Raw genomic sequence first — 23,186 nt, forward strand, 5'->3', positions numbered from 1 at the left:
AAAGGGTTGGTCGCTGCTCCTCAGCGGGATGGATGGACACGGGGCCCCTGGCCGGGGGGTGCAGAGGACGCAGGGAGTGCCAATTAACTGCAAATTAGGTCTATCTCATCAGCTGAGGCAGCTCAGCCCTCGGGGACTTGGGACATCGATCCGGCAGCTGTGGCGAGAGCACGTTAACCCTTCCCTGCCCTGCCTGTTTGTTCGGCGGGGGGGGCTAGGTCCAGACTGGACCTCCCTTTGCCACCCCCCTGCCCGGAGTCCCATTCCCCAAAACCCCGTGCAAGATTGAACTCTCACCTCGGTGGCCCCTGTGCCACCCTCTGAGACTGCGGTGCCACCTTCCCTGGGCACAGAGAGCCACCGGCGTCCGTGTCCCCACCAGTGCCTATGTCCCCGTTGATGGCCGTGTTCCCGTCGGTATCTGTGTCCCCACTGGTGTCCGTGTCCCCGCAGTGGCTGTGTCACAGCCTCCCGGGGTGCGAGGGATGTGGGGTGGAGGGCGAGTGCCGTGGGCAGAGCCGCGGGCAGGGCAAGGGGACGTCCCCAGGTCTCACTGCTCCCACGGGGGACAGGGATAGAATCACCTGTGTGCTGTGACAGCCCCGAGTGACCGTGACAGAGCTCGTCCCACAGCAACAGGGAGGGTCGTCCGAGTGCGTGGGGACAGCGCCTGGCACAGGTCTCCATGGTGAGCCGCAATTACCGGCACAGCTGCTCCCTCCACCTCACCGGGGCTGCGGGTGCGTGCCCTGACCCGTAGTGACCTCAGCACCGGCCCCACACTTCCCCGTGTCCCCCCATAGCTCTCAGCCCATGTCACCCTGCCCCAGGGCCACCTGATGCCCCAGGGGGAGGACACACGCGGGTCTCGGGGCTGGCAGCGTGCCGGCGCCTCCCCGTGCCCACGCTCCGGGCACGCTGCTGTTCTGCGGGCGGGCTGTTAAATGAGGCATCGGTGGACGCGGTGAGCCGTTAACCGACTGAGCCGCGGCGGGGGCCCCGCGTCCCCCGGCAGCCCCTGTGTTCTGCCTCGGGCTGCCCTGCCCCGCGGGGCTTCAGAGCTCCGGCACCCCCTGCCCGTCCCTGCGAGGGGCCGGAGAGCCCCGGGAGCGTGGCACGGGCACGGCCGGGTGCTTTGTCCCCAGCCCCTCCGCCCGTGGGTCAGGGACAGACGGGTGATGCCCACCCCCCCCGGCAGCTGCGGCACCATCTGCCCACACACGACATCTGGAGAGCCTGTCTAAGCCCTGGCCCTGTGCTCACCCTCCGTGGGGCCGTGCTCAGGGACGGGGCTCCTCAGCCCCACGGCCCCCTCTCCTCTCCCACGTGAGCCTGAAGCCAACCTGTCCTCAGAAGCCCTCGTTGGCATGAAGGCACCCCCGGCCACGGCGGCAGCACCGAGAGGCACCGTGCCAGGGCTGGGCAAGCTGACGCCAAGGGGCAGATGGGCTGAGCCTCCTCACTCAGCCAGAGCCCCCCTGCCTGGCTGGCAGCCCTGCCCACCACCATCCTATTCCCCCCTCACATGCCCTGATGGCCACATTCACCCCATGAATCACTCACTCCCTGTGCGGGGGTCCCTCCTGCTGTGGGGTGCAGGTGCTGGCAGTGCCAGGGCATGAAATGAGCACCAGCCACACCATCACCTCAGGTGTGACCCTGTGTGGCGGCCCTGGGGCTGAGCACAGTGCCAGCAGCTGCAGGGTCTGTCCCCCTGGCTGGGACCACCAGTCCTGGCTCCCATCGTGACGATGCCACCAGGGCCAGGGGCAAAAGTGGGGTGCAGACACCCCCCACTCCCACCCTGCTTGCTTGGGGGACAGCCCACAACACCCCCAGCCCTGCGCCAGAGCCACACAGGCCCCACGTGTGACACCAGAGCTGCAGGGGAGCAAATGCCACCCCCAGCCCATCACAAAGCCCCCCAGGAGCCACTTGTGCAGGCGAGGTGCCAGCGGAGGCTGGCACAGGGCACCCACACCACGCTGGCAGCCTCTTGGCTGCAAAGGCTGGGAAAAGGGCAGGCAGTTCCTGCCGGCAGCCCGGATGCCATGGTGATGGGCTGCTGCCGGCATGAATACCCATGAGGCGGGGGGGAGCAGGGAGGCCACGCTGTGCCCTGAATGCAAAGACCCCCGCTGCCGCACAAAGGGCTGCAGCTCTGCCCGGGGCTGCGGCACAGCAGCGGCAGCAGCGGGACGAAGATGCCGCCGTGGCACGCCGGGACTCACCGGGACACCCCGTCAGGCCAGCCCAGGGCTCGGGGCCGGGGTCCCGGCTCAGGGTGGGATGGATGGGGGCTGGAAGAGGTTCCCTTGGCAACGGCCGGTCCCAGTTTCCACCAATCGATGTGGCGGCGCGGGCTGGGAGCGCTCGTGGCCTACATAAGCGCCAGGAGGGCACCGCGCGCTCGCCCCAGCCCGACGCCCGGCAGATGCGCTTGCGAAGCCATGAGAGGGCTGACGGGCACCCGGCCCGTGGCCGCCTGCCGCTGGGGCTGCACCGCTGCTGCCTTCCTCCTCCTCCTCCTCACTGTGCAAGCCGGTAAGGGTGGCTGTGGTGGGGGGAGGCATGATGGGGTCCCGCTGCCCTTGCTGAGTGCCAAGGGCTGTGGTGATGCCCGTGGGAGGCTGGGCACAGCTCTTGGGCGGCTGTTGTGGTGCTGGTTGGGGGAAGGATGCAGCTCCTGGACTGCTGTGTCCCATGGCTGTGCCTTGAAGGGGCTGGGAGGTGCAGAGGGTGAGAGCTGGGCTGTGCTCCCCCCTGCCCAGGGAAGGCTGAGTGCTGTGGGCAGCGATGTTGGGTACTGCAGGGTGAGGGGGATCCCACTCCCCTCCCTCTTCCCTGCTCAGCTGTGCTTAAGCCGGCGCTGGGACGGGTAATCCAGCAGCTCGCCGGCTGGCAAGATGGGATTTGAGAGATACGGGGCCAAATTCACCCTGGCAGAAAGATGATCTGAGGAGTAGGTGGGCATTGTGCCAGGTGTGAGGGAGAGGAGCATAAGGACAAAGGCTCCCCACACTGTCTTGGTCCCCGTCCCCACTGGGAGCACGGCAGGGTGAGGGGTATGGAGCATGGCCAGGCTGGGCTGCCGGCATACGCAGCTGCAGGAAGGGAGAGGAACTTGGCTCTTCACAGCTATGGGCTCTCGTGTGCCCCACATGTCAATGCAGGTTGTAGGGGGTCAGGGACAATGCCCAAGGCTCGCTCTGCCCTCAGCAGGGATGGCATTGGGGCTGGCAGACTGGGCTGTGGGCCAGTGCTGCCCGGCACAGGGCCATTTCCCAGCACGTCTCAGCCTGGGACACGGTAGTCTCATCTGCTGTGGAAAAGCAGGGGTTTGGCTCCCAAGGATGCAACTGTCCCCACGTCCCCTCATCCTCCCCACATCCCCTTGGGCACCAGCCAGCCTGAGGGGAGCAGAGGGAGGGTGTGCTCAGAGCCGGGCTACCCCTGGTTCTTGGGGTGCAGCACTGGGACGACCCCATCTCCCCACAGCCCAGAGATCCGACCTTAGCGGTGACGCCACGGCCGCCACCATCAACCACTCACTGACACTGCTGCAGCGGCTGCAGGAGCTGCTGCACAACGGCAACGGCAGCGACTCGGTGCTGCGGGTGCGCTCGGCCGCCTCCGACGAGGCCAAGGTCTTCCACACCCACCAGCTGCTGCTCAGCCTCCAGAGCGAGGTCTTTGAGAGCCTCCTGCGCAACCAGAGCGTCGTCACCCTGCACGAGCCGCCCGAGACCGCTGCGCTCTTCGACAAGTTTATCAGGCACGTGGGGAGCCCGTGGGATGGGGATGGTGGGAGGGATGCAGCTCCCTGGGGAGGCTCCAGGGGATGGGGATGGTACAAGGGATGCAGCCAAAGAAGGATGCTCCCGTGGGGACTGTGGGGATACATGGGATGGGGATACCCAGAGGGATGCAGCCCAGCAGAGCACATGTTCCTTTGAGGACCACTGTGGGATGTGGCCAAGGAGAGAGGATGCGCCCCTGGGGACCATGGAGACCCCATGGGGTGGGGACACACAGAGGGATGCAGCCAAAGGATGACACTCCCTGGGACTGCAGGGCCCCATGGGAGGGGATGCCTGGAGAGGTACAGCCCAGGATGCTCTATCCCTGCTGCCAGAGCCTGGGGCTGTGCTGGACAGGGGATCAGGGCACCCCACGGTCACGGCCCCACGCTCTGCCCCAGGTACCTGTACTGCGGCGGGGTCTCCATCCTGCTGCACCAAGCCATCCCCATGCACCAGCTGGCCAGCAAGTACCGGGTGTGGGGGCTGCAGCGTGGCGTGGCCGACTACATGAAGAGCCACCTGGCCAGCGAGTCGAGCCAGGGCCATGTGGTGGGCTGGTACCACTACGCCGTGCGCATTGGGGACGCGGCACTGCAGGAGAGCTGCCTCCAGTTCCTGGCCTGGAACCTCTCGGCCGTGCTGGGCAGCGCCGAGTGGGGCTCGGTGAGCATGGAGCTGCTGCTGCTGCTGCTGGAACGCTCCGACCTGGTGCTGCACAGCGAGCTGGAGCTTTACACCGCTGTGGAGGGCTGGCTGAGCCGCCGGCAGCCCGAGGGGCCCGTGGCCGAGCGGGTGCTGCGCTCCATCCGCTACCCCATGATCGCTCCCAGCCAGCTCTTCAGGCTGCAGGCGCAGTCGGCGGTGCTGGCGCGGCACCACGGCGCGGTGCAGGACCTGCTCTTCCAGGCGTTCCAGTTCCACGCCGCCTCCCCGCTCCACTTCGCCAAGTATTTCGACGTCAACTGCAGCATGTTCCTGCCTCGCAACTACCTCGCCCCCAGCTGGGGCTCGCAGTGGGTCATCACCAACCCCGCGCGGGACGACCGCAGCACCAGCTTCCAGACGCAGCTGGGCCCCAGCAGCCACGACGCCGGGAAGAGGGTGACGTGGAACGTGCTGTTCTCGCCGCGCTGGCTGCCCGTCAGCCTGCGCCCCGTCTACTCGGACTCGGCCTCGGGCGCCATCCAACCCGTGCGCATCGAGGATGGTCGTCCCCGTCTCGTCATCACCCCGGCCATGAGCAGCCCCGACTTTGCCGGCGTCAGCTTCCAGAAGACGGTGCTGGTGGGCGTGCGGCAGCAGGGCCGCGTGCTGGTGAAACACGCCTACAGCTTCCACCAGAGCTCCGACGAGGTGGCCGACTTCCTGGCCCATGCTGACCTGCAGAAACGCACCTCCGAGTACCTCATCGACAACTCCCTGCACCTGCACATCATCATCAAACCCGTCTACCACTCCCTCATCAAGGTGAAGAAATAACGAGGCAGACCCGGGTGTCAGCGCCGGACTGTCCCCAGCCCCGTGGGGAGGCTCGTGTTTGGTTCTCCTGCTCGTAGGTAGATGGAGGTCCCCGTGTCAGGAGGGCCCTGGGGCTGCCCAACCCTTCCCCAGCTGTCCCCCTGCCATGTCCCGTCCCCGTCGCTGTCCCTGGGTGCCTGTGGGGAGCTGGGGATGGGGGACATGAAGAGACAGATGGTGCAGAAGGTGAAACGTGCAGCCCCTGTCCTCAGGCACACCCTGAGCTCACAGACCCCCGTGGGCAACAGGATGGGGATAAGGTCAGCCTGTCATCCCTCCTGTGATGCCACCCCTGTGGCACCGGGGTCTCTGTGCTGGGCCTTGGGTCAGGCTGCTGGCACAGGGACCCCAGCAGCAGCATCCCAGGGCTTGGTGGTGATCTGTGTGTGTGCCCAGGCTGGGGCAGCTGGTCCAGCTGCCTCCCTGGGTGGAGGAGATGTGAGGGGCACCGTCCCAGCTGATGGCTGGACACTGCCCCATCTCTGCCCAGGCACCCTCCACCCTCCTTCTCAATAAAAGCAGAAAACAAGTGTGGGGCATGCAGGGGCGTTCTTAGGGGGCTGTGCACAGCGGTCACACCACCCCATGCTCAGCACATCTCCTTCATGCAGCCCTCAGAAGGACAAATGCCCGTCCAGACCACTCTGCACCCAGATGGCCCCATCCGTACCTGGTGCTGAGCATCCACGGGGGCGCTTCCTGGCTGCAGTCACTGCTCAGCATGGCTGTGTCCCTCCCTGGGGACTTGGGTCTCTGCCTCGGGGCAGGTTTGGCACAGGGAGAGCTGCCTCCCCACGCCCCTCACCTCCCACCAGCAGGGACGGCAGTGGGAGGCTGCAGGGGCACGGGGTGCTGTGCAAAGCCCTTGGTGCAGGGGATGCCACGGGGTGCTGGGGCTGGCAGGATGGTGCTCAGTCACCCAGAGGAAAAAGTTTTTCCTCAGCTCCAATCTCAACCTCCCCTGGGGCAATTTGAGGCCAATTCCTCTGGTTACTGGGGTAAAGAGCCCGACCCCCAGCTCCCTGCAGCCTCCTGCCAGGGAGTGTCAGACCAGGCTCCTGTCTCCCCTCAGCCTCCTCTTCTCCAGGCTCAACACCCCCATTCCCTCAGCCCCTCCCCAGCACCCTTGTGCTCCAGCCCCTTCCCCAGCTCTGTTACTGGGACACTTCAGGCTGGCTCTGAGCGAGGTGCTGGGCTGAGCTGCCAGGCTGCTGCCCACTTCCCACAGCCAGGCAAGAACCTGGCAGCGCTTGTGGGACACAGCAGCTCAGCACCACAGGCTCTGTCACCCTCTGCCCACGCTGCCAGGATGGGACCTGAGCCCATCCCCTCTGCCACGTGCACACCCCACACACGCAGGATGTGCCCACAGCTCCTCTCAGAGCCTGGGGAAGGGTCCTGCCAGGACCCCCAGCCCTGGCCCACAGGACCCCCCAGTGGCCCCATCCCTCTGCTGCCGGCTGTGCCGTGGGGTGGCAGAGGGCTGTGCTGTGGGGGCTGGTTAATGATTGATGGAGGGGTACCAGCTGACACCAGCTGGGCTGTGTTTGCCCAGCGCTGATAACCCCAGCACAAGCACTGCAGGGGTAGCAGCAGGTTGGGGGCAAAGTCTCCAGCTGGGAAGGGGCACCGTGCTGCACTGGGACCCCACTGCCAGCACCAGCTTCCACCGCTGCACCCTGGGCTGGGGACGTGCCAGGGGACACTCTGTGGCCACTCCACTGGGGTTGGCAGCCAGCTTTGATCCCTGGCCTGGCCCAAGGGTGGGAGGTGAAGAGTGAGAGGATGTGACTTTCCCACCCTCTGCTCAACCCTGCTGTGACCAAACAGGAAACATGACCTGGAAAGCTCCTGTTTATTCACCTCAAAGAAAAGAACACACGAGGAGGACAAAGAGCCTGGGCATCATCCAGTGACCAACACCAGGGCTGCTGGGCAGCCCACGGGCCCAGCCTGGCTACGGCTCCTGCGGAGGGAGCAGGTGTGGGGTCAGAGCCCTCTGCCTACCACCCCACGGAGCCAGAGACCCCCCAGCTCTGCCCAGCTGGGGGATGGCAGCCCCATCCCCACACATGAGCAGCAGTCCTGGGGAGGAGGGGGAAAGCAACGGGCTGTGCTGACCTTGGCATCATCCACCTTGTCCTTGGGCAGCTGGCTCTGTTCCTCCGGCACAGCCGCCTCCTCTCCCGGCTGCTGTTTACCCTGAAAGGCAGAGCTGCCCTGTGCCCTGCGCCACGGCACGGTGTCCCTGCTGACTCCCATCCCTTACCTTGCCAGGCTGCTGCTGGGCCTCAGCCCGTGCCCTCCTCTGCAGCTCAGCCTCGATGAGCTCCACGAAGTCCCTGCGGGCTCGGTGCAGCACGTCCTGGGCAGCCTGTGCCGGCGGCTCCTCCGCCGCAGCCTCCTGCCCCTCGGCCCGGGCGCGTTCCTTCAGCCGCATCTCGCGGTGCCGCGCCTCCAGCAGCTTCTCCCGCTTCGTCTCCCGCTCAAACATCTGGGGCAGGGGGTGGGGTGAGGGGTGAGGGGGCACCCTGAGTGCTCCGTACGGGGACGGCGTGGGACTCGCTGGCAGAGGGGCTGGTGACGTGCCAGCGGTGCCGAGGGCTGTGCCAGGGCTTTGGTGGGGCGGCTCGTGGCGTACGTACGGCTGTGGCCAAAGCCTTCTCGTTCCTCTGGAGGGTGCAGAGCCCGGAGGTGATGCCCAGCAGGGTGACAGTGCCCAACTTCGAGCCACAGCCGACCACAGAGCCGCTGTCCTGCAGCCTCAGGCAGCTCAGGGGCTCGTCACAGACCTGGGGAGGATGGGAGGGGGAGGTGGTGGCACTCGGCCCTGACCTGACACCCCACGGGGGAAATCAGCCAGGATGAGCTGGCAGAGGCAAATCCACACGGATTAGGACAAGAAGAAACGGCCCTAAGTTGCCCCAGGGGAGGGTGAGGTTGGAGCTGAGGCAGAACTGTTTCCCTGAGAGGGGTGTCAGCCCCTGTGCCAGGCTGCCCAGGGAGCTGGGGCAGTGCCCAGCCCTGCAGGGATCCCAAAGCCGTGGGGCTGAGGTGCTGAGGGCTGTGCTGGGCTGGGCAGGGTGAGGGGAGGGGGGGACTCCAGGAGCTTCAGGGGCTTTGCCAACCGAAAGGATTCTGTGATTGTACGGGGCTCCAGGGCTGCCAGGAGAACAGCTGCCTGATGGATTGTGTCCAGAGCTCCATCCCCTGGCTCTGCCTGCTCTGTGCAGGGCAGGGGGCAGCGCCCACTCCCCTCCCAGGCTGGGGGACCCTGACCTGACCTTCAGGCTGAGGGAAGGGTCGTTCTGCTTGAAGAGGAAATCCCAGATGTCCAGGGTCCCATCTGACCGTGTGGTGAAGAAGACAGACGGTCTCACAGTGCTCCAGCACCCGTCTGTCAGGTAGGAGAGGTGGTACCTGTGGGCAGACCAGATGCCACGGGGATGAGCTTGTGGCCTCCATCCCCCCTGGCCCCATGGCTGCTGCCTGTGCAGTGTCTTCAGCTGAGAGCCCGGCCCTGGCATTGCAGTGCCCTCAGCCACCCTGGCACCTTGGTGATCATCCCACCTCCTCCTGCCTTCCCCAGGCAGCCAGATCTGCCCTCACTTGCCCCAAACAAGCTCTTACAGGAGCTCTTTTCAGGGCAAATGCACCCTGACACCTACTTGGTGCACATGATGGATGACTCCTTGGTCTCCTCTGACCAGATCCGAGCAGTCCAGTCACCGACTGTCAGGAAGACTTTGGTGCAGAAGGGGTTCCTGGCCAGGGCACAGACAGGCCCGTGGTGGCCACTGAAGGTGCTGCTGATTTTTTCCGGGGGTGTCTTGGCCTTGCGGTTGCAGGAGATGACGATGCCCTGCTCTGTGCCCACCATGAACTTGGTGGGCTGAGGGTGGGAGTGGGTGAGTGCAAAGAAGTGTCCCCTCATCCTCCTGACACCCACCCTTTAGGTACTTGCAAGTGTTAATGAGGTTCCTCCCTCAGCCTTCTTCCTCTTCTAAACAGCCCCGGGGCTCGCAAAGCTGGGCAAAAACATGCTGGGAGCAAGATTTAGGCTGGAGCTGCGGCAGAACTGTTTCCCTGAGAGGGGTGTGAGCCCCTGTGCCAGGCTGCCCAGGGAGCTGGGGGAGTGCCCAGCCCTGGAGGGATCCCAAAGCCGTGGGGCTGAGGTGCTGAGGGCTGTGGGTCAGTGCTGGGCTGGGCAGGGTGAGGGCAGGGCTGGGACTGCAGCAGCTTCAGGAGCCCTTCCAACCCAAACACTTGTGTGATTGTATGATAAGCTGCAGCAGGAGGCTCTGGGTCACTTTGGATGCTTGTGCCAGTCCCCTGGAGCCTCCCCTGCCCACGGGGATGCCCAGGCAGTGCTCCCCAAGCTCAGCTCAGTGGGGACACTCACCATGGTGGGCTCAAACTCCAGTGTGACAGCTCCCAGGGCGTTCTCCAGCAGCCCCCTGCGGGTGATGTCCAGGACCAGCGTCTCGGTGGGCTCAGACAGCTTGCGGACGTCCCACCACAGGACCTGCACGGCACACGCAGTGGCAGGGGGCTGCAGGGGCTGAGTGTGCTGGAATCCAGGCACCAGGCTGGTTGCCATGCTGGTGAAGGTCTGGGGAAGCCCTTGTGGACTTTACCTGCCCGTCAGTGGAGGCTGAGAAGCACTCAGTGCCTGTTTTGGACTGCAACCAGATGGCTCCGTACACGGGGTCCCTGTGGCTGAACTCCACAGCTGACACCTCCACAGGCAGCCCCCCTTTCCTGGTGTCCCAGTAAGCTGGGAAGGAAAAAGAGCTGTCACTCCTTCAGCTCCTTTGTCATTCCTGAGGAGATGCTGCCCCACTACCCAAGCTGGAATGGGAACCAAACCTCACCCACTGCTCCCCCGGCACTTCCCAGCCCCAGAAGGACCAGGCACGTGCCCCACAGGTCGGGCTCCTGCTGCTGTGATCACCCCTAGGGATGCCCTCTGTGAGTGGTAATGTGGTTTGCACCTCCTGCCTGTGCCAAACTAGATGGTGATAACACACTGACAGCCACAGCATTTCTTTAGTGATACAGACACTTTCCAATTCCCAGAGACAATGCCATCCCATCCCCTGCCCCTGCCAAGACTCCCCCCTGCTCTGCACAAGGGCTTGTGGTAGGACTAGATGTGGCCTGAGCAGCCCCCAGTCCCCTTGTCACCTCCAAACAGTGTCTCTTATGCTCGATGCTGCCAAAACCCATCTGGTGTGATGTGACCCTGGCTGTGTTCCCCTCCTGTATGCCCAAAGGGCCCTGGCTAACAAAGGCAGGTGCCCCGTGGCTGGCAGTAGCCAACTCTGACACGTAGCAGAGGTTGGGCTGCTGGGCTGGGCTTGAACTGAGCTGCACACACGGCCTCTCACTGCTGCTGCTGATTAGGAGATGGGATGTGACACTATGTGCTGCTGGGAGCCTGTGAGGGACAAGGCCATGTCCCTCCCCTCCATCACCTGCAGAGCCTGCAGGAGCAGCCCTGGAACACAGCCCTGTCAGATCTGATTGCTGCTGCAAACAGGCAGGGAAAACATCAAACCAGTCAAAGGGCTCCTGCAGCTGAGGAAAGGCAGAGCTGCAAATGGAGCTGGCGAGGAGAGGCCCTCTGCCAGGCACGTGAAACAACAGCACAGCCACAATCCAGGGCATGGAATGATGGCAACTCTCCTGGGCTTTGACCGTGGGCAAGGTGGGAGCAGAGCACAGACACAGCTCAGCACCTGATCTGGATCCCACCCACTCCCTCTGTGCCTGCCAAGGGCTCCTGGCACCAGCCTGGCACCATGTCCTGCCCACCCTTGGGCACGGGCCTGCCCTCAGCACACAGAGCCCCAGAGCTTCAGGCCACGCTTGGGATATTCCCAGCCACAGTGCTAATGACCTTTGGTCCTTTCTGAGCACAGAGCCAGGCTTTTGCCCAATTAAGATGAAGCCTCATTAGTAGGGCCTCAAGCCTAATTCACCTTCATAGAATCACAGAATCACTTGGGTTAAAAACCTCCCCTGAGGCAACTGGAGGCTGTTTCCTCTTGTGCTGTCACTTGTGACTTGTGAGAAGAGACTGACCCCATCCCACTGCAGCCTCCTGTCAGGGAGTTGCAGAGTGCTTCTGTCTCTCCCCTCAGGCTCCTCTTCTCCAGGCTAAATAACCCAAGCTAAATAACCCCAGCCTCCTTACCCATCTGCCCATTGTAGCATCCTCCCAGCAGGATGTGTGAGTCTTTGGGGTTGTATTCCAGGCTCACAAGGGGTGAGGAGGGCTTGAGAATCAGCTCTGGCTTGTTGAGGTTTTCTGCCAAGAAGGAAGGAGCAAAGAGTGAAGGCAGGAGGAGAGTGAGCAACCCCCCAGCCCTACACTAGCCCCCTGCCAGCCCCCTGCTGCTCCATGCCTGGCTGGGGAAGGCGGCTGTGACAGTAGCATGCTTTGCCCTGGCCAGGGAAGGGAGCTGATCTCACCTTCCAGACTGGGGACAGATCGCTGATACTCCAAACCCCAGTACCCTGACCCCTCTTTGTGTCATGGAGAATGTCTGTCAGACCAGGGCAGTTCTCAGCCTGGGCTTGTGCTGCCTTTGTCTTTCCTATCCCAGCGCCCATGAGCACATGAGAGTGGCTCAGCTGCCTGCTGTGCCTCATGAAGTCATGCTGCAGGGTTTTAGCAGCTATTTCCCACCTGTTGGACAGCTTTCAGATCCCATTTCTCCCCTTCCCTGCATCGATCTGCGGGCAGAGCAGAACCCAGCCCCTGCCCAGCCCCTCCGGTGTGCTCTCAGCTTTCCTTCCCCTCTGCACACACAAAGTGCAGCCGCAGCCTTACCGACCGCTGGCTCTGCCCCTCCCCTCACCAAGATCCCAGATGTACGAGTCGAAGCTCATGTCTTTGGTGTTCTGCTGGAACTCCAGGCAGGAATAAGCCACTGCCAGCTTCCTGCACGTGTCGGGGTGCCAGGAGAGACGTGTGGCAGTCCTCTTGGTTACATTTGGATCCCTTTTTGGATAAGAGGACATCAAAGCCAGGTGTTAGTTTGCCAACAGCTTTGTCATGCCCTGGGGTGACTTGTCTCCCACAGGAGGCTGAGGCAATAGCAATTAAAACAAGCTGCAGCCCTCCAGCATGAAGTGCAGGAAGGGATTCTCCTGGGGGCTGGGCTGGGGGAGAAGAGTTGATGATTTAATAAAGTCTTTCCAGTCATACATTCGAAGAATCCAACGTTGTTACTGGATCTGACTCGTAGAAACGACCCAAGAGCCCCTGACATTGGGAAGGAACCTTTGAGGCACCAAAACAATAACTGCTGTCAGAGCTGTGCCTGTCCCAGGCTGGGGGTGTCTGTCCCCATTGTGCCTGGGCAGGGTGAGGGCAGGGAAGGGGCACAGGTGGAGTGAGGGAGAATGGGGGGCACAGCAGCTCTTTCCATTCATTATCCAAAAGCCCCCGAGTTCTCCCTCTCCCTCGTGTGCAAAGGCAGTTTAATCTGCAGCTGTGGAGAGCTCGGGGAGCCCAGCTGGTTTTGTACCTGATGACACTGAGGGTTTTAGCAGAGGGGGGCTCGTCTTCCAGCTCTGATGTCTCCTCTCCAAAGTACTCCTCGTAGATGTTGATGGCGTTGTTCTGCTTGATGCAGTGCTCCATCAGCTGCAGGGGGAGCACAGGCTGTGCCCCTGGGAAGCCGCCTCATCCAGCAGACTGGCAGCAGCTGGGCAGGCAGCAGAGTGCCCAGGAAAGCCAGTAGCATCCTGGCTTGTATTATTGTTTAACATGGCCAGTAGGACCAGGGCAGGGATTATCTCCCTGTGCTGGGCCCTGGGGAGGCTGCAGCTCAAGGCTGTGCTCAGTGCTGGGCCCCTCACTCACTGCCACAGGGACACTGAGGGGCTGGAGTGGGGCCAGAGCTTGGGAAGGGGCTGGAGCACAAGGTTGCTGAGGAGGGGCTGAGGGAATGGGGGTGTTGAGCCTGGAGGAGGCTGAGGGCAGACAGGAGCCCTCTCTGCAGCTCCCTGACAGGAGGCTGTGGCTGGAGGGGGGTTGTTCTCTGCTCCCAAGGAACAAGAGGAAACAGACTCAAGTTGCTCCAGGTGAGGGTGAGGTTGGAGCTGAGGCAGAACTGTTTCCCTGAGAGGAGTGTCACCCCTGTGCCAGGCTGCCCAGGGAGCTGGGGGAGTGCCCAGCCCTGCAGGGATCCCAAAGCCCTGGAGCTGAGGTGCTGAGGGCTGTGGCTCAGTGCTGGGCTGGGCAGGGTGAGGGCAGGGCTGGCACTGCAGCAGCTCCAGGGGCTTTTCCAACCAGACCAAGGGGCACAGGGGGCAGGGCCTTACGGTGCCGAGGTGTGTGACGGTGTTGATGTAGTTTTCATCCTTCTCCACTTTCTTCCTGTAGCGGATAGCCTGCTCCACCTCCTGCGGGTTGATGTCCCTGGGCCAGCCGCCCTCCGCGTGGTTCACACCGCGGGCTTCCACCTGCAGCCGCTCCGTGTTGACCTGTGCGGGCGGCACGGGCAGCACACAGCCCAGTGCGGCACCAGACGCGCGTGTCTGCGCCCCGCAGCGCCCGCCGCAGCTCTCACCTCGTGCTCCGACATGTCGCTGGTGTGCTGCACCCAGCCGTCCGCGGCGCCCCGCAGCACGAAGCCGGCGGCCGCCGCGGGGTCCGGCGGGATGTCGGCGCACAGCGCCGCCGGCCGCTCCGAGAAGCGGCAGGGCCGGCCGAACTGGCTGCGCTTGCGTGTGTACACGTACACGATCTCCATCGCGCCGGGGAGCGGGGTCTGCAGGGAGCCGCGGAGCCCCCGGCCCGGCCGCGGCGGCCGTTGCGTGGTAACGCGGGGCTGGGCCACGGGACGCCGCCGCCCAGCGGCAACGGCGCGGGGGGAGCGCGGGTGCAGTTAGCGCGGAGCGGTGTAACGAGCGAGGAGCGGTGTAATTAGCGCGGAGGGGTGTAATTAGCGCGGAGCGGTGTAACGAGCGAGGAGCGGTGTAATTAGCGCGGAGGGGTGCAGTTAGCGCGGAGCGGTGTAACGAGCGAGGAGCGGTGTAATTAGCGCGGAGGGGTGTAATTAGCGCGGAGCGGTGTAACGAGCGAGGAGCGGTGTAATTAGCGCGGAGCGGTGTAACGAGCGAGGAGCGGTGTAACTAGCGCGGCTCTGCTCGTGTGCGTTATGCAGTGCAATTGTCCTTTAAGCGAGGACAAGGAGCTGCCCGTGCCGGGCTTCCCTGGACGTGGGAAGCTTCGGTGCTGATGTTGTTTTTATCAGTGTAACTGGTGCTTCTGCAGCCTTAAAACACCCGGGATACAGATGACAGCTATCCTGAGATGCCCCTTCCTCCCCCCCCGAGGCTGGAGCACTGATAAGGGACCTGAGCCTGGAGGAGGCTGAGCTCAGGGGGATCTCAAGTCCCTAAAGGGTGGGTGTGAGGATGGGGGGACACTTTGTTCTCTGGTGCCCAGTGACAGGACAAGGGGTAACGGGCATAAGCTGGGACACAACAAGTTCCACTTAAACACCAGGAGCAAGTCCTTTGGTGCTGAGGGGAGGGAGCCCTGGCCCAGGCTGCCCAGGGAGGGTGTGGAAGCTCCTGCTCGGGAGGTTTCCAACCCCACCTGGACACGTTCCTGTGCCCCCTGAGCCAGGGGAAGCTGCTGGAGCAGGGGCTGGGGCTGCAGCAGCTCTGCAGGGCCCTGCCAGACCCCAGCATTCAGGGACTCTGTGTTTCTAAGAGCCTTGAAGTGCCGAACACAACCTGAGCAGGAGCAGCAGGAGGTGCAGGTCAGCCCAGAGACACCTGTGAGAAGGAGATAAGTTTAGTACAAGGGTTTATTGTCTTTTTTTTTGCCCCAGAGGGCCATACAAACGAGGCTGGGCTCCAGCTCCTCGATGGAGTCCTAATGAGGTTAGTTCACATGCTTTTAAAAACAACTCTTCTACCGGTACTGTTACACTGGAACATTAAAAGCTGAGAAAAAGAATTAATAAACCCTCCCTGGCAGTCCTGCCAGTCCCAGGTACCACACACAGACTGTGAGGGCCCCAGGGGATGCACAGGTTATCTGTAAAAGACACAGTGAGTCACTGCTATCAGTAAGATCCCCCCTGGCTCACCTGAGGGGCCAGGGTGGCCACCCTGGCTGCAGCACTGTTAGCCAAAGCAGGGAGCTGGGGGAATCACCCCCAGCAGCAGCACAGAGGGGGCTGCTAATTGCCAGCAGACAGGGAAAGGCTTTGCCTGGGATCCCATGGCTTGGGCACAGCCTTTGCAGCGAGGAAGAGCCCTGGAGGCAATCCAGCCCCAGCAAAGCCAGAGCTGCAGTGCTAAACGTGGTTATGAGCTGAACTTGGACTGGGGGGGAAGAGGGACCAGAAGGGTGAGGGGTGGGAAAACACCCAGCACTCTGTCTGCAGCCTTTGGGCTGGGAGATCTGGGGCCATGGGATGGAGTGGGGGGCTCTGCCTGCCCATGGTGAGTGAGGGGTGCTGTGGGGAAGGGGCCTTTGCTCATATCCTCCCAAGGTACCTGGGGCAGCCTGTGCAGAAACTGGCAGCCACAAAGGATCCTGTTCAGCTCAGGCTGGTTCCCTCAGCTCCTCACCTCTCAGAGCTGCTCTGCCCAAAGCCCTGGCAATGCCAGAGGTTGCAGGACCATGCCTTCCCATCCCCAGGGCCGCATCCTGCCCCAGGGCTGCCTGAGTAGTCCCTAACACTCTCCCAGGGAACTCACAGTGACCCCAGGGCCATCCTGCAGAAGAAGGGGAGCTTGCCCCAGCCCTGCCCTGCCCGCCCTGGGGAGTCAAACTGCCAAAAGAGAGCCTACAAACCAGCCCAAACCCTGCTACCAACATGCACTGCAGTGAGCCCATGGCAGAACAGAGGCAGCGAGCCCAACTGCGCCTCTGCCCTGCCGGGAACTCATCAAACCCAGAAGGGAAGCAAAACCAGAGGGGCCAAACCATCCCTAATGCTACAGCCTCGGGGGCAGGGGCAGCTCCAGCGAGGGGGGCACGGGGAGCCAGCTCTGGCCGTGCCCAGCAGGAGCAGGGGGCGGGGGGCAAAGCTGCCGGCGGGCACGGGGAAGGGGCTGGGATCACTAGTGGTTGGTACTGCATTGCTACGGGAGCCAAGGAGCTGCTGCTGGCCCCAGGCAGAGGCAGCTGCACCAGGCTCTTTCCCTGGTGTCAAACATCCCCGAGCTGGTGCAGCGGGGTGGGAGGAGGAGCCGCTGGGGGCTGTGGAGGATCCCCGGCGATGCCGCCCGGCGAGGCCACGGCCACGACGCTGCCCGGCCCCGGGAGCACGGTCAGCCCTGAGGCAGGAAGACTGGAGACGGAGCAGAAGCTGAGGAGGGGCTGTGGGGCTCGTTGTGGCTTGGCCAGGAGTCTTTGGTTGCCATCACACAGACGCCGGTGACGTTTCCTCCCCCCGGAGCCGCTGGTTATGCCGGGAACTCGCTGCTGTGGGGCCTGACGTGCTCATCCGTGACCGAGAGGTAGGTGGCTCGCATGCTCGGGGAGTACTGCAGGGAGAGGGGAGACAGAGGCCAGGGGTGTCAGCCCCTGTGCCAGGCTGCCCAGGGAGCTGGGGGAGTGCCCAGCCCTGTAGGGATCCCAAAGCCCTGGAGCTGAGGTGCTGAGGGCTGTGCTGGGCTGGGCAGGGTGAGGGGAGGGCTGGGACTGCAGCAGCTTCAAGGGCTTTAACAACCCAGATGCCTATTGATTCTATGAGAGGACACGGGGGTCTGCATCCCCAGCCCCCACCAGACACATCCAACCCACCCCCTGCCCTGCCATCTCTGCTGAGAAAGCCCAAGGATGAGGAGGGAAGATTGCTTCCCATTTGTTTTAATCCACAATTAATCAGTCAGGCTGCCATGGGTAAGAGGGGCAGACCCTGGCCACAGCCTCTTTTGAGGGCTGGAAGGGAAGAGATTCCCCCTCAGCCAAGTCACTCCAATTGCCTCAGTGCTGTGCCCCTTCCCCATGCTGCTGGGACACTGGTCACGTCCATCCCAACCCCAGCCTGGCTCCAAATTCAGCCCTAATCACCGAGCCTGGATGCATCCAGCCCCGAGGGGCTCACACTGGGATGCCCCCTGCCCTGCACCAGCACTGAGCCCAGGGCAGAGGCCAAACCCTGCAGCCCCCTCCTGACCCTCCAGCAGCACAGCATGCGATTGCTGCAGCGTCTGGCAGGAGGGGGGGGTGGGGGGGAAACAGCCCAGCCAGGCAGTGAGTGAGATTATCCCGAGTTTGTCATTTTGGACTGTGAAAGTCCTTCCTCAGGGAGCTGAATCCCAGTTAAATGAGACCAGGGTGGGCAGAAGTGCTGAAATTAATCCCCCCACCCCCTGCTGTCCATCTCTCCCTTCTCCCTGGGGAAGGACTCGCCAGCTGCCGGCCCTGCTCAAGCAGATTACAGCCTCTGCCTGGCACAGCTCCACGCTTCACCTGATGGCAAACATCTCCCTGGCACGGGCACCACCATGGCCCTGCCACAGAGCCACAGCCCTGGCACCACCGTGGTGCTGCTGCTGTGCCCGTGAGGGGTGGGCTGGGGGGGCACCACCGCTTCGATGGGGGCATCGAAGGGCATCAAACTGCCAGAAAAGGAGGAAAAGCACTGTGCAGAGAAGGGGATGGAGGTGGGGATTGTTTCCACTCCCAAGAGTGGGACAAGAGCTGCAAGTGGAGTGGAACAAGTGGTACAAGAGCTGCAAATCCTCTTGTAGCGGGTTACAACACATGGCCCCGTCCCTCCCGAGCCCCGAAATCAAAGCAGGGAAAGGGGTTGGAGGAGGAGGAGGAGGACTGGAAGGAACCCAGCTGCTGCCCCAGGATGAGGAAGAAGGAAGTGGCTGGACTTACTCTTGATGGGCAACTTAGCTCCCAAAGAATTGATGCAAAGGGGAAAAAAAAAAGCAATAGAAAACAAAAAGAGAAGGAAATAAAGCAAAAGCAAGCAGGCATTAACGGGCAGGGGGGCTGAACAGGCAGCAGGGAGGGGGAACAGCACGAGGGGCTGTGATGGGCGGCCTTGGAAAGCCTGAATAAATCAGAGCTAAAGCAGAGAAGGGCGGCTGAAGGGAAGGGAAGACTATTTTGGTCTCCTCTGAGCACGTGGCTGGTGACCTCTCCCTGCAGCCTCGGCTGGGAACTGGGTTAGAGACAGGCAGGAGGGACGTGCTCAAGAGGGACGTGCTCAGGAGGGCTGTGCTCGCAGGCAGGGCAGGGGGAGGGGGCTGAGCTCACCCATCCCTGTCCCTGGTGAAGCGGAGGGGCTCTGTGCTCACCCCAACCCCCCTCCCCAGCCCGTGGGCTGTCACAGGAAGGACTTGGCCTCAGCTGCCCGCCGTACCGTAGGGGGAGGAGAGCCTCTGCCGATCAGCGGCACGTTCTCGTAGCGTGGGTTCCCCCCAAAGAGCACGGCCTGGTTCCTGCAGGGGAGAGCCCATCAGAGCCAGGGGGGCAAAGCAAGACCCCCACTCCCACCCTGTGCCCCCAGCCTGGGGCGATGCCCCATCTCCGAGGGGAGGGCGTGGGGACCCCGAGGGTCAGTGCTGAGCGAGGAGGGGGGGTCTCACATGTACTCGGAGACGGGGGCGTTGGAGATGGTCTGTGCCGGGGGGTGCAGGCTGCTCTGGCTGCCCAGGCTGCTGCTGTAGCTGCAGAAGCTGCGGAGCTGCCCCCGGGACGGGTTGTGGGCGGCGATGCGACGCGCCTGAGGGTTGAAGGGATCCTCCTCATCCATGTCATCATAGTCCCGGTCCCTGTGAGGACAGAGAGCCAGCACTCACCCTCCTGGCCCCAGAGGCAGTCCCCTGCCTGCCCCTGTGCCCAGCTCCCGCCTGTGCCCCCCGGGTGAGGACCCACCTGCCAGCGAAGTGCTTCCAGGCACGTGGTGTGGCACAGATGATGGTGGAGAAAGAGGCAGCCACCAGCAAGGAGAAGAGGATCAGGTAGAGCAAACCCTCCACCCCGTCGTAGCAGATGCCGATGAGGGCGTCCAGGTAGTCCTGCAGCAGGAGAGGGGATGGGACAGGGCTGGTGGTGCTGGGGGGGTGACCCCAGGAGCTGCACACCCCTATCCCAGCTCCCACAGCTCACCTTGTGCAGCCCCCGGCAGTCCAGCATGGCCATGAGCTGGTGCAGGCTGGTCTCTGAGGAGTTGAGGAGCTGCTGGACCCCCAGCAAGTCTTTCTGTGGGAGAGGAGGGGGGTCAGGGAGGTGCTGGGCAGGATGGGGAGCAGAGAGGGTTCACAGAGCCCCGGTTCCCCCCACCTCTTACCTCAGCTGTGGGGAAGAGGGGCAGTGCAAACTGTATGAGGCCCTGGATCTGCATCTGCATGGTGGTGAGTGAGCGCTGGAACACGGTGAGAGCCTGCGAGGGGGCAGCGGTCACAGAGGCCCTGAGCCCCCCAAGACCCCCCAGCCACGGTCAGCACGGAGCCAGCTGCCCAGCTCCCTCATACCTGCTGGAAGGGGTTGCTCAGGCTCTGCTCACAGTACAGGTAATAGTGAACCACCTCTGCAAAGCAAACAGGAGCTGCTGGCATCAGCGTCCCAGGGCTGGCAGGACAGTGCTGGAGGGCACCAGACCCCCGGCAGGTTTTGGGGGAGCACCAGGACCCTGCCCCGAGTGTGCCCCCACCCCACAGGCAGTTCTCACCTGCACTGACATCACTCTCTGTCTGGTTCATGATGAACTTGTCTGGGGCCACACAGAAGTCGCTGGTGCCCTGCAGGGATGAGAAGGAGGAGGCTGGGGCCGGAGGGACAGGTTGGGTACCCGCAGCCCTTGGCTCTGCCCCGGCACAGCCCCGCTCACCACCGCTGCCGCCATGTCCACAGCCACGGAGGCCCAGCTGAGGATGAGGGTCAGCAGCCCACAGCACAGCATCCTGTGGAGAGAGGGGTGAGCACGCCGTGGGGCCTGGCTCTGCTCACCCTGGCGGCTCTGGCACCGCCGAGCCGTGTCATACTCACGTGGTGAGGAGGCAGCGGGAGCGCTTGGCCAGCCCCAGGCAGGCCAGGAGGCAGACGGTGAGGATGAGGATGAAGAAGAGCAGATAAGCCAACCACCTGTGTGCAGAGGAAGGCTCTGTCACACGTGCCCACCTCGCCAGCCCCGCCAGGACGTGCCCCAGCAGCCCAGAGCTCACCGGTAATACTCGACGTAGGCGACGCGCGCAGCCAGCGCGGTGAGGTCGGCGCTGGGGCCCTGCCACGCCGGCAGCCCCGACAGCTGCAGGACGATGCTGCCGGCCAACTGCTGCATGAACTTGAGGGTCTGCAGGTAATCCCCTCTCGTGGCCAGCACCTCGTTCAGCCTTGCCATGTGCTGCTCCAGACCCATCTGCATCTGCAGCGTGGTGCCCGCCACCTGCACACACCGGCACGGGGAGTCCCGCTGCCGGGGGCTTCCCCACCGGCACCCCCCGCAGCCAGAGGAGCTGTTTGCTCCCTCCACAGGATACTGATCCCCTGGGAGAGCTGCCCCATGTTGACACCCTGTGCTTAAGCTGGATCTGTCCTCTGGGCTGGCCGTGCCACAGCCACAAAGGCCCTATTCTGAGGGGTGACATCACCCTCCTCCCGCGCCGGGCAGACACCTCCCTCCCCAGTGCTGTAGCCAAACCCAGGATGGGGGACCCTGAGGGACATGGAGGGGGTCAGGGGACGCTGCCTCGTGGCCCTACCAGTGAGTCAATGCCCGTCAGAGTGTGGTTGGCGTGGTCCAGGGCGTAGAGCAGCTGGAACACCCCGTCGTTGGTCTCGCTGTTCCCGTAGAAGCCGACACCGATGGCCATGCTGCAGGCAGAGAGGGGACCCGATGCCAGGGGACGGAAACATTCTGCCTCGGGGCTTGGGGACATGGGCTGGATGGGTGGCAGGCTGGGAGCTGCGCTGAGGCTGCTCCAGGCCCTGTGGTGGGCTCACTGCTGGCACCTGGTGTGCCAGTGGGTGAAGCCGGGCTGCTGGCTCCAGGAGTCACATGCCCCTGCCCTGGCCAGGCTTGCAGCTCCCCACAGCCAACACTGAGTCAACCCACAGACACTGGCCCTTTAACGGCCACAAACTGTCTCGGTGTGGCTGTTGTGGGGGGGGTGGGGATGGGAGGGGGTCGTTCAAAGCCCCCAGGGAGCTGCCAAAAGATCCCCTGCCACCTCCAGCCCTCCTGCTGTGCTTTGCAGGGTGCCCTGAGGCTGGAGCAGTTTGAAGAGCTGGGTAGGGGGGGTTATGGGGGAACAGGCCAAGCTCATTAGTGCTGTTTCCCTGCTCCACACAAGGCTCCCAGGCAGCCATCTCGCTCCGCCCAGGCAAAACCAGCCCCTTTGTCTGGCGAGCGGGTCGTGGCCAGGCAGCCAAAGGGCCCCCTGCCCCATCCCTGTGCCCACCGCCCCCAGGCCTGCTGGGGGGCAGGAGGGCTGGCTGGCAGGGGGTCTTCTGAGCCACGGGCTGCCAAAAACTGAGATGGGCTTGGAAAGTCACCAGGGTGAAAAGTGCCCTCTCCTAATTGCTCCAGTTGCAATTAAGGCCGCGTGTGTGTGGGACCAGCCAGCTGGGTCACGCTGCTGCCTGCCAGCTGCTGCGGGCTGGGATTAACCAGCCGGGCTGGGATCAAGCAGTGGGGCGGGCACAGGGACAGGGCTGGCCCCTGGCCGGTCCTGGCGGCAGCCCCGGCTGTGCAGAACGAGGAAGGGCTGGCCCGCGTTTAATTGCACGGCTGTAATTAAAGCAGGTGGAGTACAGAACCCCCTGAGCGCCAGGGGCACGGCACAGCTCTGTCCTCACCAGCAGACGAGCCCGGCGGTGACGGCCATCCAGGTGATGCAGCAGGAGTGGGGCTGCTTGGTGTCGGGCTCCTGGTCTCTCTTGCAGCAGCACAAGCAAATCAAGTAGATGGTGAGGAAGAGGAGGTTGAGGCCGAGGCAAACGGCGGCCACCAAGCCCAAGAAAAGCAGCGACTGGGATGGAGAGGGGGGACAGTCAGCGCCCGCGCCCGTCACACGCCGTGGAGCAGCAGGATGCGGCCGGCGCCGCACGGGACGGTCACACGGGGAAAGGGGAAGCGGCCCCGGCCCGGCCCGGTCCCCAGCCCCGGGCAGCGCCGTGGAGCTGCGGCTGGCGGCGCTGGGGATGCTGCAGCCCCCCCGAGCCGTGCCGGGGCACCGCCGCTGCCCCCTCGCACTGGGGAAGGTGGTGGTCGGCGCCCCGGGCTGCGGGGGCTGCGGGGGCTGCGGGGGCTGCACGACCCCCCCGAGGCAGTCCCCGGGGCGGCGGGTGCCGGTGGCGGCTGGCCCGGGGGGGCGGGGGGTGCCCGCGTTAGAAGGACGCTTTGTGTGAGCGCGGAGCTGGCGATGAAAGAGGCGATCGCGGCGCTGGGGAAGGGAACGGGGGACGGGACGCGCTGCGCGGGTGGGGGCTGCGGGGCTGCGGGAGGGGGCTGCGGGTGGGGGTACCTGCTGGTAGTCGGGGTCCCGCGGTCGGAAGGCGGCGGGCAGGGGCTGCAGGCGCAGGCCGCGGTGCGGGAGCCCGTGCAGCCAGGACACCCACCACGGCGCCAGGTAGTCGGGGCGGGCGGGCGGCATGGCGGGGGAGCCGCGGCCGGCGATGGCGGGGGGCTGCGAGCCGCCACGCCGCGGGCTCTGCCCGCCCCGAGCCCGCCCCGGCGCGCCGAGCCCGCCCCCGCACAGCCGCCCCGCCCCGGGCCGCGTCCCGCCGCGGAGACATCGCCCCCTCCTCACCCCCCCGCATGGAGGCATCGCCCCTTATCCCCCCGCCATGGAGGCATCGCCCCCTCCTCACCCCCCGCTGTACGGGCACCAAACCCCCTCCTCTCGCCGCACCTCATCCCC

General features: G+C 64.1%; 3 protein-coding genes across 3 annotated transcripts; 1 reads left to right on the forward strand and 2 right to left on the reverse strand.

Moving 5' to 3' along the window:
- Positions 1-2,450: 2,450 nt before the first annotated feature.
- BTBD17 (BTB domain containing 17) lies at positions 2,451-5,282 on the forward strand. The gene is made up of 3 exons (XM_062011006.1): positions 2,451-2,544; positions 3,499-3,775; positions 4,202-5,282. The coding sequence occupies exons 1-3, from the start codon at positions 2,451-2,453 to the stop codon at positions 5,280-5,282; spliced, it is 1,452 nt and encodes a 483-aa protein (XP_061866990.1).
- A 1,996-nt stretch (positions 5,283-7,278) lies between these two features.
- Positions 7,279-14,089, reverse strand: DNAI2 (dynein axonemal intermediate chain 2). Its single transcript, XM_062011166.1, has 13 exons — positions 13,907-14,089; positions 13,659-13,820; positions 12,860-12,978; positions 12,188-12,330; positions 11,521-11,634; positions 9,959-10,098; positions 9,724-9,846; positions 8,990-9,213; positions 8,606-8,741; positions 7,967-8,113; positions 7,591-7,815; positions 7,443-7,523; positions 7,279-7,287 (listed from the first exon to the last, which is right to left on the reverse strand). Exons 1-13 carry the CDS (start codon positions 14,087-14,089, stop codon positions 7,279-7,281), a joined length of 1,806 nt encoding a protein of 601 aa, XP_061867150.1.
- A 1,047-nt stretch (positions 14,090-15,136) lies between these two features.
- On the reverse strand, positions 15,137-22,924 carry TTYH2 (tweety family member 2). The gene is made up of 14 exons (XM_062010773.1): positions 22,791-22,924; positions 22,123-22,295; positions 21,027-21,138; positions 20,490-20,710; positions 20,314-20,409; positions 20,156-20,228; positions 19,997-20,066; positions 19,800-19,855; positions 19,616-19,708; positions 19,435-19,527; positions 19,201-19,343; positions 18,912-19,097; positions 18,686-18,764; positions 15,137-16,847 (listed from the first exon to the last, which is right to left on the reverse strand). Exons 1-14 carry the CDS (start codon positions 22,917-22,919, stop codon positions 16,767-16,769), a joined length of 1,605 nt encoding a protein of 534 aa, XP_061866757.1. The 5' UTR covers positions 22,920-22,924; the 3' UTR covers positions 15,137-16,766.
- Between the last annotated feature and the right edge of the window lie 262 nt (positions 22,925-23,186).

This window comes from Colius striatus, chromosome 18 (assembly GCF_028858725.1).
Source record: "Colius striatus isolate bColStr4 chromosome 18, bColStr4.1.hap1, whole genome shotgun sequence".
Classification (NCBI taxonomy): Eukaryota; Metazoa; Chordata; class Aves; order Coliiformes; family Coliidae; genus Colius; species Colius striatus.